Raw genomic sequence first — 17,023 nt, 5'->3', positions numbered from 1 at the left:
AAGACAGGCTACAGTCACAGAGGACTAAGGGCAGGAAATTGCCAACTTTCTAAAGGTGGCATTTTCCAAATTTGTTAAAAATTTGGTAGTTGGTTGACTGGGGAGTAAACCATAGTCAAACAACAGCTACAGTCCTAGTAAATGTAAGTGTCAGGCAAATCCTAAATTAACCCTTTCTTGCCTTGTGGTAGCTCAGCACAGAGCAGTCAGATTTAACTTAGAGGCAAGGTAAAAAGTGTTTGTGAAAATACTTCAAACACTAAAGCAGTGAAAACACCACACAAAAAGAATATACACTTCGTTAGAAAAATAAATCTTAATTTAAGAAATAAAACGAGACCAACATGACAAAAGTCCAATAAGTAGAACTGAGATATGGAATTTCAAAATTTTAAGTCAAAAATAGAAGCAAAAAGTGTTCTTGGGGACATCTGGTCACAACGGACTGGGACAAAGTCAAAAGTTCAGGCCGACCGCAATGGAGCATGTGTCGGCTACAGGAACCCAGCTAAGCCCTCTCAACCAAAGTACCTTGAAAACTGGCTGCAAAGCATTGCGTAGATCTGCGTCGAAGATGCATAGTGCAGCCTAGGAGATGCGTCAGTTCTGAGATGAGGCAAGGCTGGGGTGCAATATCCTGCTGTGTCAATGTTGAGGATCCTGTTGGTGGTGCTGCTAAAGAGAAGGCCAGTGCCGAAGCTGAGTTGCGCTGTCAAAGTGATACATGGGTTCCGATGAGTGGTGAAGATGCGATGCAGAGTTTCAGGTTCGTTGTTGAGGCTGCCATTGAAGGGAGATACATGGAGCCTTCACTGGGAAAAGTGACGCACAGTGGTGGTTCAGAAAGGTGATACTTAAACCCAAGATGCGGGCAGCAGTGGTGATGTGAGTTAATTGTGACGGATCCAATCCAGGCATCAGTGGCAATGCATTGTATCTGCTTGAAGATGTGCAGCTCAGCTGAGGAGATGCATTGGTTCTGCTCAGGAAAGTATAGCTCAGCAGAGGTTGCGTTGGTTCTGCAGAGAAAGGACCTTAAACCCACTTCCAAGGTTCCAGGACTGAGGTGACACCACTTTGCAGGGTAGACTCACAGATGGCGGAGTCTAGGTGCAGACTCAGGATGGTTGGAACTCTTTTATGTCCCTGAGACATGAGATCAGAAAGCCAGAAAACTAGCCCTTGGACTCACTCTGGGTTCTGGGTTCAAGTGATGTCGGTCTAGTCCTTCTCACCCAGGCTGAGGGCAGTAGACCAGTACAGCAAATCAGGAGTACAGCAGAGTGCAGTCCTCCAGAGTTACAGTCCTTCAGCAAACACAGCAAACCATCTTCCTGGCAGAGTATCCACTGGTCCAGAGGTGTAATGAAGTGGTGGTCCAGGACATATATCCTGTAGGGCCTTTCAAGTGGTGGAGACTTCAAAGACAGGCAGTGTACAAAGGTCCTGCCCTTCCTGTCCTGGCTCCATATTCAAGACAGCCCTTTGTGTAGGGGCAGGACATATCCTATTCAGGTATAAGTGAGGCTGTGCCCACCTCCTCCCTCTTATCCTCCCAGGGAGGCCCATCAAGTCACATCTAAACTCTTACTGAGTGTGATTATCTATGGGGAATACAGAAAGCCCAGCTGTCAACCACCCCAGACAAGTAATCAGAGACAGCCAGCAAATGGCTAAAGTAAGAAAATGCCAACTTTCTAAAAGAGGCATTTTTCAGAATTGTAATTTAAATCCGTCGTCACTAGGAGTTGTGATTTTCAATTGTGATTCCAGCGACACTAAACTTGAAAAGCTTATATTTTCCAGATTGTAAACTACACTTATACAATGTAATAAGGTAATCACAATGTTATCCTATGGGAGCGATTGTCTTTGCTGTAGTGAAGGACGACTTTGGGAGTTTTTCACTACTAGGACATGTAAAACCTAAAAGTAAATGCCCTGCCTTTAAAATAATTAGCATCCTGCCCTTTCAGTTGTCCAGGGCCTACCATGGACGGGCTTATATCTTTAGAAAAGGAACGTTAGAGCCTGGCAAAAGGACTATTTTGCCAGGTCGATATGTGAGTGTAAAACTGCACACCCAGGATCTGCAATGGCAGGCATGAGACATGGTAAAGGGGCTGCCTAACTGTTTGACACAATCAATGCTTCATTCCCACTGGTTGCATTTAATTTACAGGCCCTGCATAAACATAATACCACTTTACTAGGGACGTAGAGGTAAACTAAATGTACTAATTGGGGTAAATCAAGATTACCATGTTTAGGTGGGAGAGCATAGGCTCTTTAGCAATGGTTAGCAGTGGTAAAGTGCAATGAGTTCTAATACCAGCAAGACAAGCTCAGAAAATGGAGGAGGTAGGCAAAAAGTTGGGGGCGGGGGCACTCTAAGGCTCCCAGGTCTAACAGTAATGAAAAGTCTGACTTTACCATTAAAGAGGGCTTATCATTACAATTACATAGGTAACAAACAGGGCATATATACCTCCTCTCATTAGGAATACAGCTATTAAATGTAAGAAATAATCCCCAATGTTATCCTATGGAAGGGTAGGCCTCACAGTACTGAAATTTGGGAGTTTCTCGCTACCAGGACATGCAAAACCTAAAAGTACATGTCCCACATTTCAATTATACAGCACCCTGCCCTATCGGCTACCTAGGCCTACCTTAGGTATGGCATATAAATAATAAAAGGGGGGATTTAAGGCTTGGCGAGGAAGTTTAAAAGTCAAAGGTGACTTGGAAAGGCTTGGGACAAGTTTTAGAGTGCTACTTAGGAGGGTGTTGTGAGGTTACTTTACCAATTACACGGGCACATTATTTTGGATTAGGCCTGAAGCTTGTACCCTTTTACTTAGATACATGGCATTTTTTTCCTTTTATTATTGGAGCAAAAGCTTCAATTTAGTGGATGTGTTTTTATTATTTTATCATTTGTTCTTTGACACAGAATTATGTTATTCATTTCTCTGCATGATATTTTCACTCAAGGCTGAACATAATAGGTTTATGAGATATTGCCGGCAAAAAGCATTCATCATGTCCTGAACCCTTATACACAGAAATATATGTGTTGTCACATCGGGAAAGTTTTCTCAGAACACCAGATGTTTAATTATAAAACACCTCACTACCCCCGTATAATAGAAGGCAACTCCAGCTAGGTGCCATTTTATGATGCACGCAGACCGTGCCGTTTCTGCTGAGACCTAACTCCTTCTCTGCCCCTATGTGGGAAGACTTTCAGTAGACCAACAGACGCCTTCCATACCTACAAACACAGGTTCGGGGGATGAGTTCTTTCTGGGGGGCCTGATGGGCAGAATAGGGCTTACACTACCATGCGTTTGAATAGAATATTGGTAGGATAGGTAGGGATTCTTGAACCATTATTGTGACAGTATGGTGGGACTTTTTCCTATGTTTCACTTTCATTGTCACTGCTTTTCACATCTAGTTATTCCACATATTACATCATTGATGATACCTTCTGTGGCATCTTGGTATTATCACTGTGTGAGAAAGTAGCCTCTTTCTAGCATGGCTACCCCCATTTCTGGCCCGTTTGTCTGTGTGTTTGACTTTGTCACTGGGATCCTGCTAACCAGGACCCCAGTGCTTATGCTCTATCCCCTTTAAATGTGGGTGTTGGATACTGTCAACACAGTATTACACTCATAATTGGTATACTGGTTCCCCCTATAAGTCCCTAGTATATGGTACCTAGGTACTCAGGGCAATGGGGTTCCTGGGCTGCAGAAATTATTTTACCACCCATAGGGAGCTCATGCAAAGGCTTCTACAGGACTGCTATTGCAGCCTGTGTGAAATGGTGCATACACCATTTCACAGCCATTTACACTGCACCAGGTCACTTATAAGTCACCTATATACCAGGCCTTCCAACTCTGAACGCTGGGTGCAGAGTACCTGTGTTTGAGGGTACCCCTGCACTAGTGAGGTGCCCCCATGTTGTCCAGGACCATTTCCCCAGACTTCGTGAGTGAGGGGATGCCATTTTACATATGAACTGGACATAGGTCAATACATATGTCCAGCTTCACAATGGTAGCTCCGAATATGGCCATGTATGGTGTCTAACATCTTGGAACTATACCCCAATGCTGATTCTAGCATTGGTTATGTAGTTCCATGCACTCTGGGGGCTCTACAGTCGACCCCCCAGCACTGCCATACCAGCCTTCTGAGGTTTTCCAGGCATCCCCAAATGCTGCCACCTCACAGACAGGTTTCTGCCCTACTGTTGCTTGCTTGAGCAGCTCACGCCCAGGAAGGCAGAACAAAGGATTTCCTTTTGGGAGATGGGAGTTACACCTTCTCCCTTCGGAAATAGGTGTTACAGGCATGGGAGTGGTAGCCTCCCAGGGCGTCTGGAAATGCTTTGAAGGGCACAGATGGTGCCCTCCTTGCATAATCCAATCTAAACCAGTCCAGGGACCCCAGTCCCTGCTCTGGTGCAAAACTGGACAAAGGAAAGGGAAGTGACCACTCCCCTGTCCTTCACCCTCCAGGGGTGGTGCCCCCAGCTCCTCCAGAGTGTCCCTGGGATTTGCCATCTTGGATTCCTATGTGGTGTGGTACTCTGGGAGTATCTGAGTGGCCAGTGCCAGCAGGTGATGTCAGAGCCCTGCCCTGATAGGTGCTTACCTGTGTAGTTGACCAATCCCCCTTTCAAGGCTATTTAGGGTCTCTCTCCTGGGTGTTTCCTCAGATTCAGATTGCAAGACTCCAGCCGGAATCCTCTGCATCATTGACTTCACCTTCTACCGGCGAAACTGCATCTGAACCCTCCAGGAACCACACAAACTGCAACAAAGAAGCAAAGATGACTTCTGCAACATTGTATCTTCAGCCTGCACCATGAGAAAAGGTATCTCCCTTGAAAAGAAGGAGTCACTTCCCTGCTACAGCAGGCACCCCTCTTCAGTGACGACCAGTGGCTTGGGTCCCCTCTCCTGAATAAGTGCGTGGATCCAGCAACATGGGTGGTGGACTGAAGTGGTCCTGATGGTCCTAAGGTCCAGCTGTCCAACTTTGGAGGAGGTAAGAGCTTTCCTCCCCACGCAAGACAGTGCCACCATGTACTCCGTGTTTTGCAGTTGTTACAGCTTGTTGGCATCCTTCCACAAAGTTCTTCGTGCATCGAACAGCTTTAGCCCCCAGCTCTCTATCTTGTGACACACCAAAGGTTCCTGAGTGGTTCTCCGGCGGCATATGATCACTTTGTGTAGTGCTGCATGGGCTTCCTTTAGTACCTTCTTTGTCCCTGTGCTGTGGGACTCCTGTGCACGCTGCCCGGTCTTCTAAGGACTCTCTGAGTTACTGAGAGCCACCTCTGTCTCCCGAGCAGTGCCATTTTCCGGAAACCGGGTGCTTTGCATGTGCCAAGGCTTGTTGGCGGAATACAGCAACGCAATCCAGATTGCAATCATCCATCCAGCGTGGGACATCATCTGCACCAACCAGGAACCATTATCCGTCTTCTTGGATGCAGTACTGACTGTTCTTCTTCTCTTGTGGTTCTTCTTTTGCACCTTCATCTAGGTTAGCAGGGGCTCCTGTTCTCCCTGGACTCTTCAGTGCTTCTTGGACTTGGTCCCCTTCTTCCACAGGTCTTCAGGTCCAGGACTCCATTGTTGGTGTCTTGCAGTCTCTTCTGGTTCTTGCATAATCTTCTATCACATGCTCTTGTGTGTTCTAGGAAAGTTACTGTGATTTGTTCCTGCTTTGCAGGGCTCTGCAGTGGGTTCTTTACTTACCTTTGGTGTTTTCTAATACTCCCAGTGCCCTTCTACACATTACACTTGCCTAGGTGCAAAACCGACATTCGAATTCCACTATTTTAGTATATGGTTTGTGTTCCCCCTAGGCCCATTGCTATCTATTGTAATTTTCACTATTTGCACTGTTTTCTAACTGTTTGCACAGCTATTTCTGCATACTAGTCTATATAGTTTCTGTATTACTTACCTCCTAAGGGAGTATAGTCTCTATGGTATTTTTGGCATCTGTGTCACCCAAATAAAGTATCTTTAATTTTGTAACACTGAGTATTTGCTTTCATGTGTGTGAGCACCCCACAGGCCCCTTTGATCCCACCACCAGTGGTTGGGGTCTCCCTGGAAAGGGTAGGGGTTGACATTGTTGGCCCCCTTGACACTCCTATAGCTTCGGGAAATATGTCTATTTTAGTGGTGGTAGGCCATGCAACTAGATATCTAGAAGCTATACCTCTGAGGACCACTACAGCTCCTGCAGTGGCAAAAGCCCTTCTGGTAATCTTTTCCAGGGTGGGTTTTCCAAAAGAGGTGGTGTCAGACAAAGGTGGCAACTTCATGTCTGCATACCTGAAAACCTACAAGTTCACCACACCTAACCCACCCCAGACAAACGGGTTGGTTGAGATGTTTAACAAAACCTTCAAAGGTATGATTATGGCACTCTCGGAAAAACTCAGAAGGAATTAGGATGTCCTGTTACCATGCCTCCTTTTTGCCTACAGGGAGGTACCCCGAAAAGGAGTGGGCTACAACCCCTTTGAAATCCTCTTTGGTCACCCTGTTAGGGGTCCACTAGATCTTGTGAAAGAGGGGTGATGTGGGTTAATTTTGTGTGCTGTTTTCACTGTTTTACTGTTTTAAGTGTTTCACAAAAACTTTGCACATTGCCTCTTAAATTAAGCCTGTCTACTTTTTGACAAGCTACCAGAGGGTGAGCACATGATAAATTATTGTGTGTAACTGATTTACCCCCGACTAGGATTGTGGTCCCTACTTGAACAGGATGCATACCTCTGCCAACTGGAGACCCAATTTCTAAAACACCCCTGTTACTGTAAGAAGGGCCGCTTGATGGAATATTACATGCAGATATACTAAAGACAGACTCTCAAACTCCCTTGCTTCAGGAAGAGGAGCCCCTGGATGGAACATTACATGCAGATGTATTCAGGAAAGGATCTCACACTCACCATCTTCAAGTTAGGCCCCTCAGAGTGCCATATGATAGAGCTGTGATTGATTGAAAGCTGGTGGCCTGGTGGGGCAGAATGGTCAAAACTTCCAAACTTAATGCCAGATATTGATCCATTGGGAAAATTAACCCAGTTTCGAATGTCATACTTTGCTGGCATGTCCCCTGCTTCATTAAGTACAATTCTGTCTCCACTTGGGGTCTGAAAGTGTGTCTTCGTAAGAAACTTGGGCAGCTGTTAAAAGGACAAAATGCTTTTAGTAGTTGCTGTAGAATCATTGGGTGAGGACAGGTTTGTAGCTTGCATGCTTAGGTGGAAGGTGTAAGTTTGAAACGTGTTTGTAGATTGACCCACAAATAATTTCTAATAAATGCAATTTATAGTGAACCATTATCTAATATAATTAGTCTTTTTTACATTGTGAAAGTATATGACACTTAAAGGAATACTTCAAAAGAAACAAGACATTACTAACACCTTGTAGGGGTGATATATGACCACATGTTTTTTCACACTACAACCTGCTTATCAAAACTGTTTGTGAAGAGGTGGATCAGGTTTTTATTGACTTTAAATACTTTTGGGTTTGTTTGTTAGCTACTGACTTATCACTGACATTAAAGAGTAGTTTTTTTTTACACTAATGTGGCCCAAGAAGGGCAAAATTGCCACGCCAAATTTACAAAGTCGCGCAATGCATGCACTGTGCCACTTTGTAACTCTTTGTGCTACATTATGCCTGCACCAGGCATGTTGTATGCAAAGGAGGTGTTCCCCTGGGCTGACAAAATGGTGCAAAGAAATCTAAGAGATTTCTTTGTATCATTTTTTCTGACACTTCAAACGTCTGCTCAGAGCAGACGTTGAAAGGAGGCACACCATTGTTTACAATGGGCCTCAATGGGCTTTGCAGGACCAGCATCAACATTTTTGACACTAATCCTGCAAAGCTCTGACCTAGCATCAAAAAGTTTGACACTAGTTCCCTAAGTACCACTATGGTGCACCATACCTTAGATGAGTTCCACACATGGTGGCGTAAGGGGGGTGCTAAGGGGCGCAGGGAAAGGCTCTAAGTGCCATTCTCCAGCCAATGTAAGGGGTTGCACTGTGCCCCAAGGCACATTGGTTTGTATCCACTGAGGGATATGACTACTAAGTAAACATGGACTACAGCACAGAATCCAGATGTGGGTGAAAGAAAAACAAGATCCTTGAGGTGCAGGCCCCATTAACCAGTTCAAGAGGAGAAGTCAGACAGCCTATACCTGATAAAAGGAAACATTTTTTTGTGATAGCCTAACATCCTAGTAAAAAAAACTGTGTGAATGCACAACACGTCAGCAGACCTACAGGGTACATTATCATGTGAAAAACACAAAGCACTGTTGTTTGGTAAACGATGATGAGCTTACACAGGGTAAAACACAAGGTCAGGCATAGGGATGGACAAGGAATGTTAGTAGAGTTGACTGCACAGTTTAAGGACTCTACTCTAGGTTGGAGTTGGATACATTGGCCTTGTGGTGTGTCTGTAGTGGCCTGAGATTAATGCATGGGCCACCTGAGGTATCTGCCATGGCTGGAGTTGAATGCATGAGCCTCTTGAGATATCTGTGATGGCTGGAGTTGTATGTGTGGGCCTCCTGAGGTATCTGCCATGGCTGGAGGTGGATGCATGGGCCTTCGGAGGTATCTGCCATGGCTGGAGTTGGATGCATGGGCCTCCTGAGGTATCACCTATGACTGGAGCTGGATGCATGGGCCTCCAGCAGTATCTGCCCTGGCAGGAGTTAGATGCATGGGCCTTCTAAGGTATCTGCCATGGCTGGAGTTGGGTGCTCGGGCCTCCTGAGGTATCTGCCGTGGCTAGAGGTGGATGCATGGGGCACCTGTTGTATCTGCCATGGCTGGAGTTGGATGCTTTTCCCCTGGTGTGTCTGCACTGGCTGGAACTGTATGTATTGGTCTTTTAGAGTGTTTGCTGTAGTTGGTGTTGAATGAATGGCCCCCTGGCCTGTCCTTATTGTCTGGAGTTGGGTGGATGGGCCTCTTGATGTGTCTGCAGTGTTTGGAGTCTGGCACTGGGAATTCCTTTGCTGCAGACTCATGACTTTTTCCATAGCAGTGTATTTCCTCTGTTGAGTTACTGCTATCAATTTTTCTTGTGCCTGGTATATGAAGTGAAAGTTCCAACCACTCTTATGGGTCCCTCTGGGGAAATTGTCTCTGTTAGAGGAGGTGGGCACAAGGATTTTGAAGTGACATCCATAAAGGTTCAGCAAAGCCTTTCTGTGCATGTAATTGACTTATATTTGGGGTCTGCGAGTGCAAGTACCAAGGCCCTTGTTAGCAAGAATGTCCAGGGCTAGTGGACAGATTTTGCTCTTTTTCATTCAGTTACAATCTAAGCTTGGCAGGTATCACATGGGATAATGTGGGAAGATTGTCATCTCTTAATGTAATGGAAACAATACTGAAAGACATGAAGGGAGGACAGGGTTTTGTACCTAATCTCTCATTAGTCAGTACAAGTTGGTTCATCTAATCCACTAAACCATGTCTTCTATTGCTGAATGAGCATAACTGTCACGGATTTGTCAATACCTTGTGCACTGTGGAGCCTCCACTGGAGGGGAACTGGGGAAATTCAAACACTGTTAATCACTGAGCCATGTTTGTATATTGTGTGAGTTTTAGATCCAGGACCTGCAGCATGGTGTGTAAGTCTGTCCTAACCTTACTGTACCTCACAGGAAAAAGCTATGCATGCTCAAGAGATACCTGCATATGCTGTTACTGTCTTGCGGAGATATCTACATATGCTCTTTATGAAGTACCATGTCAGGTCACTTATGAAAGCACAGAATTTGACGAGGCTGTGAGAATTCTATTGTAGGTGTTTAATGGATAAATTGTAAGATTGCAATACATTTTTTAAATTTTTAATGTGAGGTTTTCAGCTTATGCCCTTTACTGGTTGGTGTTTTCTGTTGCACACATTATACACTTTAAAGTTGAAGCTAAAGGTCAAAACTGAGGTGAATTGAGGTATAGATTAAAACAAAAACATTAATGCAATGTTGAACATAAAATGTTAAACGTAGCTTGGCATCATTTACCAAATGCACTGAGAGACTAAAAGGAAATGTGCATAAGAGAGATTTAAAAGTCCTCAAATCATGCAGAATATTGCAAACCAAGAAATACTAAAGGGTTGCAAACATGTCAGAAATCGAGGAAAGTAAACTCATCACTAAGAAAGTAAAATTGCAGAAGATAAGGCATGAGAGACCCATCAACATTGATAACCTGTATTCATTGGGGAAGGTTAATGCTGCCTTGAACAGTGCATGCAATAATCCCTCACCTTCCAGGGCTTGAAGTTCAGCTTGAAGCTCCCAGCTGCTGATCCTGATCTGGACTCAGACACATACATGTCATGCAAGGCGTGTGCCAATGCATAGACAGCCGTGTACACACTGTAGGTGAATCGAAAACTAAAGGCATTGATGGCTGACAGATCATAGCCTCTCAAAGTGTAATTTTCTGAACAGAGAGGTAAAAGCGGTATATAACACTGGATCATATTTTCTTTAGAAACACTGCTACAATTAAACATGTCAACCCAAAATTCCCACACAGCATGGTCATCTGGATACTTCAATGGATTTATATCATACAGGAAATCTTCAAATCCAAGAATCTGTCCTTCCTTGATGGAGAAAGTCAGGGTTCCATTTAATACAGTCAGGTTATCCAAATCGGTTATCGCTCGAGAAAAGGACATGTTCACAGATCCTATCCAAACTTTATGATGGACCTTTTTCCAAGATTGATAGAGGAACTGTCGCGTCATTGCTGCACTTGTGCTGTAGACAATGATAACCTGAGCAGTACAGTTCTGTATATCAGCAACAATTTGATCAATCCTTTTTGTATTACGTTCAGTTAGATCTATGGACAATGTATAGGAAAACTCGACACAGCCTCCACTCTGGGATATCATCATCTTCAGGTCTCGTATCGCTCTCTCTCCGCTGTCATCGTCCGAGGCCAGGATCCCCACCCAGGTCCATCCAAAGTGTTTTAGCAGCTGAGTGATTCCTGCGAACACTGAGCGCTCATTTGGGACAGTCCGGAAGAAGGACGGAAATTTCAATTTGTCACTGAAGAGAGGATCAAGAGCACCAAAGCTGATCTGCAAACAAGAATAAAAGAGCAGAGGAATCAATTAAAAATAACACATGAGAATTAGCTGTAACTAGTAAGTGATCCCATCACATGATGGGCTCTGAGAGGAGTCTCAAACTAATGTTGTGTGATCAAATAATATCTGGAATAATTTCTTTAGGGAAAGTTGGATGCAAGGGATTAAACAGCATTGGCAGAGACAGATCCCCCTTTTGTTTGTGTTTCTGGGATCACATTTTGGTTGATTACCTCGCCTCCAAGTACTTACGGACACCGTCTACTCTATCTTGAGGCATATTCCTGTACTGTTGTCCTGATGAGGAGCAGTGGTATACACAGGCTATGTACAGAATTATTTGGTGCAGAACCTGGAGCTTGCTGCAAGAGCTAGATGGTGATAATCTCCCCTTATGTCAGCCATCTTAGTTTCAACTCTCTGTGGAGCTTTCTGTCTATCACTGAGAAAGGAACATGTTCTTACATCACAACACTGTTTCCATTAGTGTGTTATGTGAGTCTAAAAACCTGTAGATTTCTGTATGCATTATATTAAAGTTCAGTGATTTAATCAGTCACACCTCCTTTCAGAAATCAATGACGATGCTCCATAAACAATGGTAATGTTTAGATCACTCCGATGAATTCTTCCTTGTCCCATCAATTATTACAGTGAGCTGAAGGTGCTTCCATAGCTTCCCGCACTCCAATAACAAAGCTTCTTTCTTTGACTTTTTCCTCCTAACAGAAATTGACATGAGAGATATCCTTCCTCTCTTCCTCTTTTCATTGAGCCAAACAAAACAACTCCAAAGGCTGAAAGTGGCATGGTAGGGTGGCAATGTAAGTAATGGGAGAATAAAGGATTTGTTGGAGTAATGAGAAAAAGTGGTAAGTAATGTAAACATCACCTTCCTGTATCCTCCCTAATCCCATTCCTTACTTTGGTGATGATATGCCCGACCCCTATACATTGATCATCATTTAAGAAAATAGCTTTATTAATAAGGTGCTGTGTAAATTAATAACAATCGCCAATTTAGAATATATAAACAATAAAATATGGTGATTGATGAAAAATAACTTTTAAAAAGTTAGATTTTTCTTAGTGTTTCACTCAAATCAACACCAATAGTTATCTCATTTTATAAAGCAACATGTAATCTATCATGGAACATAAAGGTTGAAGGAGAAGCCTATGTGACTCCTCTGTACATATGTCCAATAAAGAGATACCTGCTCACTCTGCTCAAAATGCAGACACCCCCTGGATGAGAGAGCCTCAACAATACTTGGAAAGTTTTGCCTGATGCATGCTAGGCAGATGTGGGTGTGGTATACCCCAAAAAGTCCTATACCTCAAACATTAAACAACAGGGTTGAAATGAGGGCAGTTTTAAGCCTCATTTTCATGAGTTCATGTGCTTCAGAGGCAAGGGATATAATTAGCACATAAAAAATGCAGTTAAGTAAGAAAGGACTGACTCAATAGGTGAGTTCTACTTTGGAATTAAAAAAGTTATCAAGAGTTAATGCAAACATTTAAAAGGTATATTACAGAAAATGTATGAAGTAAATGCCACAAAGGCTCTCTGTAACTGGCAACACAGAATAGTAGTTGCAAAATCAAAAATAGCCTACGTTCTAAATGAGTGGCAAACTCAGTAGGAAATAGGACAACATAACCTTAGTAGTTAACTCCCAAATTCAAGGGTTAATAACTTTACCTTTGTGAATACCAAACAGTGGTAAAGTTAGACTTTTGGTCTAAATAAGACCTGTGGTATAAGTTATACTTTTGGTCTAACTTTACCTTTGTGAGTACCAAAATGTTGTAAAGTTAGAGAATTTTGGTCTAACTTTATCACTGTGAAGCAGGCCCTGTATGTGTGTGCTGCACGTACGTGTGCTGGTGGTAGCCTGTGGATTACAGCACTGGGCAGTGAGTATGCTGTGACTGAACTACTACATGAAATGAAGGACCTTGGGTTTCTTTGTGGTCGTGGCTGCCTGGGGAAATCATGAGGAAAAGAGGAATCTCACCAGATGGAGTGTGATAGTCAAGCAAAGCTGCAAGCCAGGTAGGACTAACACTGGAATATGGGTGAGCCAGCCTGTCTCTGCCTGTCCCTAAGTATGTGTTGAATCACTGACACATCACAAGACAGGCCCGAAACACATCTCAGGAAGAGAGGGAGTGAGTTCAATAGGCAATCTAAAAGAGTGGAGCAAAGGACCCTGGATCAACCTTTATCGCATAAGTGACTGTGGCTGACATCCAGGTATGCACACTGGTAACTCATATGAATACTGATGTGAGAGCAATCAGCTCTGGAGTCCTGCCTTGCTGTGTTGCCCTGTTGCCTATTGTTTCCTTGGCTGGATGAGAAGGACTGCACATACATTTTTTGAACCTAGAGTGACTCCAAGGCCAGTCTGCCTGGCCTCCTGTTGTGAAGTCTCAGGGACATAGGAACATTAAAGACTTCCAACTACTTTACTTCAGCACCTAGACTCTGCCATCTGTGAGTCTGGCTTGTCATGTGGTGCCTCCATAATCCTAGACTCATGGAAGTGGGCCTAAGATGTTTGCTCCTGCAGAAGCCATCCTTCATTAGTAGATCTGCACTTTACCTCTGTTGCATGGGTCGGAACCAGCTCATCACCCCTGTTGCGTGAGTTGGTAGTGAAACATGACCCCTGTTGCAGCAGTCGGAACTGGCACGTCTCCCCTGTTGTGCAGCTCTGAAGTGGTGCATCACCACCATTGCGTCGTCCTTATTATAGGTACATAAGAGCAACTGTGCAGTGCACCGCGCAATGTACATATACATTGGAATGCATCAGAAAAGTCAGTGCAAATGATAAAAACATGCTGGTTACATCCAAGAAATTATGCAATGGGTATAGCAGGTTTCATACTAGGAAGTGTGAAACTTATTTTCCCTTTCTGTTAATGTCTGTTGGTTGAAGCTGGTTGTTGTTGGAATGGAGAGTTTTGTGGAGATTTTTGCCGTTTGTTTTGAAGTCTGTGTTTTGTCTTTCACTGTTCACTTTATATTGTGGACTTTATACGTCTTAGTGGTATGTAGGAAAGTAGCCTCTTTCTAGTTTGGTTACTCCCATTTTTTGGCCTGTTTGTCAGGGTGCTTGACTGTGTTCACTGGGATCCTGCTAACCAGGACCCCAGTGATTATGCTCTCTCGTTTAAACTTGGTTCCTGGAACTGTATTTCACCCTACAATTGGCACACTAGTGCCTCATTATAAGTCCCCAGTATATGGATCCTAGATACCCAGGGCATTAGGGTTCCAGGAGATCACTATGGGCTGCAGCATATATTTTTCCACCCATAGGGAGCCCAAGCAGAGGGTTCTGCAGGACTGCCATTCCAGCCTGCGTAAAAAGGTGCAAGCACCCTTTCACTACGCCTTTTACTACACCAGGTCACTTATACGTCACCCCTATGGCAGCCCTTCTAGCTCAGAGGGCAGGGTGCAAAGTACCTGTGTGTGAGGGCACCCCTGCACTAGCAGACATAACCCCACAAACTCCAGGCCCATTTTCCCAGATTTTGTGAGTGAGGAGATGCCATTTTGCGCGTGTACTGGACATAGGTCAATGCCTATGTCCAGCTACATAATTGTAACTCCGAACATAGGCATGTTTGTTATCAAACATGTTGGAATCATACCCCAATGCTTTTGCAAGCATTGGCTGTATGTTTCCATGCTCTCTGGGGGCTCCTTAGAGGACCCCCAGTATTGTCATTACACCCTTCTGAGGGTTTCCAGGCAGCCCAAGCTGCTGCCACCTCCCAGACAGGTTTCTGCCCTCCAGTTGCTTGAGAAGCTCAAGACCAGGAAGGCATAACAAAGGATTTCCTTTGGGAGAAGGGTGTTAAAACCCTCTCCCTTTGGAAATTGGTGTTACAGGCTTGGGAAGGGTAGCCTCTCTAAGCCATTGACAATGCTTTGAAGAGCACATTTGGTGCCCTCCTTGCATAAACCAATCTATACCAGTTCAGGGACCCACAGTCCCTGCTCTGGTGTGAAACTGGACAAAGGAAAGGGGAGGGACCACTCTCCTGTCCATCACCACCCCAGGGGTGGGGCTCAGAGCTCCTCCAGGGGGTCCTTGTGTCTTGTCATCTTGGATTCAAGGTTGGCAGGGAACTCTAGGAGCATCTGAGTGGCCAGTGCCAGCAGGTGATGTCAGAGCCCCCTCCTGATAGGTGGTCACCCAGCTAGGTGACCAGTGCCCATTTCAGGGCTATATAGAGTTGGTCTCTTGAGTGGTTCCTCAGATTTGGATTGCAAGACTCCAGCAGGATTCCTCTGTAACCTCCACTGTGACCTCTGACTGAAGAAACTGCATCTGGATGCTCTAGGAGGCTGGCCTGGCTTATAGTGGGCACCTGATGGTACTTACACCTTGTGCCAGGTCCAGTTATCCCTTATTAGTAGATTAGTAGTGTTCTAGCAGTTTAGACTGATAGAGGTAGCTATAGCAGAGCAGCTTAGGCTGAACATGCAAAGCTCCTATATACCACGTACACCATATAGGTACTATATCATAAGAAAGACAATACTCAGAATTACTACAAATAAAGGTACTTTACTTTCGTGACAATATGCCAAAAATATCCCAGAAGATATACTCCCTTAGGAGGTAAGTAAAATACACAAAATATACACACAAACCAAAATCAGGTAAGTAAACAGTTAGAAAATAGTGCAAACACTGTAGAATACAATAGGATGCAATAGGCCTAGGGGCAACACAAACCATATACTATGAAAGTGGAATGCAAACCACAAATGGACCCCTAGGCTAGTGTAGTGTGTAGAGGGTCACTGGGAGTGTAAGAAAACACTAAGGTGTCCAGGATACCCCACCCAAGACCCTGGAAAGTAGGAGTAAAGTACTACTATTTTCCCAGAAACACACTAGAGTTGTGATAGAGGATTTTGCAAAAACCACAACAGACTGCAAAGCACTGAAGACGGATTCCTGTACCTGAGGACCTGCAAAGGAAAGGGACCAAGTCCAAGAGTCGCGAAAGTGTCCAGAGGGGCAGGAGCCCACTAAACCCTGGATGAAGGTGCAAAATGGCTGCATCTGGATGGAAGAAGCTGAAAATTCTGCAACAACGGAAGACACTAGGGACTTCTCCTTCATGGAGAAGATGTCCCACGGAGTGCTGGAGGATGCAGAGTTGTTTCTTTGGCAAAATACCACAAACAAGCCTTGCTAGCTGCAAGGGTCATTGCTAAAGAAAAAGGGGGCTGCCCGGGCCCAGGAAGGACCAGGATGTCGCCACTTGGGAGTGGAGACAGAGGGGACCCTTAGTAATGAAGAGAACCCCCGCACAAGAAGGTAGCACCTACAGAAGTACTTGAACATGGGTTCAAGAAGTCTGAACACAGCGGTCATCTAAACACTGCAAAAGAGGGTCCCACGAAATTGTAGATCAACCCAGGGAGCTGAGCATCACAGGACAGAATGCTGGGGAACTAGGCTTTGCTGTGCATGAAGTATTTCATGTAAATATGCACAGATGCCCTAGAAGCTGCAGTTCACATGGGGCACAGGATTACTGTCTATAGGGGGGAGGCCAGGACTTACTTCCTCCAAATTTGAACAGTTGGACCACTGGAAAGTCTGGGTCACTTGGGTCCACCACCTGTGTTCCAGGGGCCACACTCATCAGGATGAGAGGGGCCCCAGAGTTCCAGTGATGCTGAAGTTTGGTGCCTGCTGGAGCAGGGGGAAGATTCTGTTGACTCACAGGAGATTTCCTCGTGGCTTCCAGTGCAGGATGAAGGCAGG

The 17,023-nt window shown here is 44.6% G+C and overlaps 1 protein-coding gene across 1 annotated transcript in view; it reads right to left on the bottom strand.

Annotated features, from left to right (window-relative positions):
• Window positions 1-17,023, bottom strand: part of LOC138279125 (vomeronasal type-2 receptor 26-like) — a 157,389-nt gene that overhangs the window by 78,557 nt on the left and 61,809 nt on the right. The window contains exons 3-4 of the mRNA XM_069219374.1: window positions 10,371-11,201; window positions 6,998-7,234 (exon numbers count right to left, since the gene is read on the bottom strand). Coding sequence (XP_069075475.1) covers window positions 6,998-7,234; window positions 10,371-11,201 — 1,068 coding nt within the window. The remainder of the gene's footprint in view (window positions 1-6,997; window positions 7,235-10,370; window positions 11,202-17,023) is intronic.

The sequence above is a fragment of the Pleurodeles waltl genome, chromosome 2_2, assembly GCF_031143425.1.
Source record: "Pleurodeles waltl isolate 20211129_DDA chromosome 2_2, aPleWal1.hap1.20221129, whole genome shotgun sequence".
NCBI classification, from domain to species: Eukaryota; Metazoa; Chordata; class Amphibia; order Caudata; family Salamandridae; genus Pleurodeles; species Pleurodeles waltl.
The sequence above is the reverse complement of the archived record's forward strand: the minus strand, read 5'-3'. Positions and strand labels throughout refer to the sequence as shown.